Source organism: Pterocles gutturalis, unplaced genomic scaffold (genome assembly GCF_000699245.1).
Source record: "Pterocles gutturalis isolate BGI_N339 unplaced genomic scaffold, ASM69924v1 scaffold17612, whole genome shotgun sequence".
In the NCBI taxonomy this organism is placed as follows: Eukaryota; Metazoa; Chordata; class Aves; order Pterocliformes; family Pteroclidae; genus Pterocles; species Pterocles gutturalis.
The window spans coordinates 1-2,184 of record NW_010113133.1 but is presented as its reverse complement, the minus strand read 5'-3'; the positions used below and the strand labels follow the sequence as shown (position 1 = coordinate 2,184).

Genomic DNA, 2,184 nt, shown 5'->3' with positions numbered 1-2,184 from the left:
TCTATAGCTGGACCTATCTTGGTAGTATTAGTGAGGACACTTCATCATCCTGGTGGCTGTAATGATATTTTAGGTTGTGGGGATCTCCTCTGAGGGCTGCTGCAAGGCCTGGTGTGCTTCTCTGAGTGTGTGGTAGTGCCAGGCTTGTGCCAGCCTGGGCTGCTGAGGGGAAAAGGAGCCAGAAAGCTTTTACTGGGGTTGTGTAGCTGTGGCGGGGACAGGCCCTACCGACCCCCAAGTAAGAGCAGTCCATGTCTGTAGCATTGGTATCTGAAAAGGTGTGTCCTGTTGGTACATTTACTAGAGCTAGATATGATCTAGAGTAGGTCAGGCTGGTTTTACATCAGCGTTATTGTAAGTATCCCAGCTGGAGGATGGACTGTAATATCCTCAAACTGGTCTAATTTTTAATGCCATGCTTCATCTCAGTGCATTCCTCCACCTAAATAAAATCAGAAAGGAATTTGCCCATCTGCATAAAACTTCAGAAACTCTTTTTTACCTACTGACTGAGCCTGTGGTCCAATCTTCATCTTCATCGAAGTGCACATCGCCACCAAAACCTCTGCCAGGTGGAAAGGCATGAGCGAGGACACCAAGGGGGCCATCAAAATAACGAGGGCAATGTCCATGAGCTAAATAATATGATGTTGAAACAATGCTGAATTTATGTAATGACTATTGGAAAATCTTTAAATTAATCTTGCCATCAGTATGCAGTCAGCGTATTACCTTTGGTCCCAAATGCAATCATTATATCTGCTATTCCCTCATAAATACGAGTGAAAATCAGTGGGGTGACAGTGCTCCACACTTCAAATGCCTTCTGGATTGCTTTATCCACGTCCTCTTTGCTCATATCTGGTGTGTGGTTCACAATTCTACAGATACAAGGGTTCAAGTAACAATACTTAGTGTTTGCAGCAAGAATTTGTCTGATGTTAAGATGATGAACAGAGATGTATAAGAAGTTTAACTTGTAATTCAATAGCTCCCAAGATTCATCTTGGACTTAGTGAGTTTGAGGGATGTGATAACTTTCCAACATGTCCTTTTCATAATAATAATTGTATATGTGGTATCCGTTTTTCTCAAAATGGCCTTTGGCCAGGAGGTGGTCTCTTGAGCATGTGGCAAAGCATCTCCTCAGGTTTCTGTGACTACTAAACTGTCAGTCTTAGCAAATTTTGAAGATAAGGGGGCTTGTACACATGTAATTGATGCTTCTGTTTGGCTCAGAATACTTGTCAGGAGTGATACACAACAGGCAAAATACTGTTGTTGACTCATAAAATGTAAAACACCCAGACTGATTCTCAGAAATTCCTCTCAGGAATCTGCATAGCTAGCAGCTGGGGAAAGGGAAACTTTTTTGTATTCCCAACTGGAAACAATTGTTATAGAAGTTATATTTAAATATAACAAACATGGATATCCACAAAACCAAAATTTAAACTGAAAAAGCAATTATCGAAATACTACCTGTATGTCAGGTTGGTTTTTTTCCATCCTGGCAGAGTAACACCATAGAGACCCACATCTGGAACTCCACACCTGGGTTTCTTCATAATTTCCAATGTCTCAGAGTTTGGTTTTCCAGTCACTTTCAAACCAAAAAATGTTTGCATTTTCTTAAGTTTTTCAGATGTGGATTCAGCATTTATTTTCCATCCAAGTTGATTTGGATCTGGCTCAATAGCGTAGAATTTATTTAAATAGTCCTAGCGAAAAAATAAAGCAAACACATTTCACATTTTGATCTGTTTCTTAAGTAATACCTTAGGACTGATATTGTTTGTGTACTTTGCCTGCAAAACTATCTGCATGTGATTTTGGAGCGAGCACAACAGATGTTTTCCTGAGGATTGTAGCTCAACAGAAACAGACTGCATTGTCCCTGCCTCTTATTTACTTGACATTTCCAGTTTGTACAGGTTTATCCTACTTTAGAAAAGTTTGGGCAGCAGGGTTCTGTCTAATAGCATCGTTTCAGAAAGGCAGCAAACTGCTGTGTAGCTGGAACATGCAGATTATATCTAGAAGGAAAGGACTCAATAGGTCAATATGGACAATGTAGTTACCTGTACAAGCTTTGCATCTTCTTCATTGTTGTCTTTCTCTGGGTGGAGAGTAAGAGCGTTAGAAACAGCTACACCATGTTAAAAGCAAAACTGAAAGATCCTT

The 2,184-nt window shown here is 40.3% G+C and overlaps 1 protein-coding gene across 1 annotated transcript; it reads right to left on the bottom strand.

Moving 5' to 3' along the window:
* Positions 1-506: 506 nt before the first annotated feature.
* On the bottom strand, positions 507-2,178 carry LOC104462428 (matrix metalloproteinase-27-like; the record flags this gene model as incomplete). Its single annotated transcript, XM_010074358.1, is given in 5 exon segments — positions 507-635; positions 733-881; positions 1,483-1,721; positions 2,082-2,153; positions 2,155-2,178. Coding segments are annotated over 5 exon segments (613 nt in total), but the record flags the coding sequence as incomplete, so codon positions are not given.
* Between the last annotated feature and the right edge of the window lie 6 nt (positions 2,179-2,184).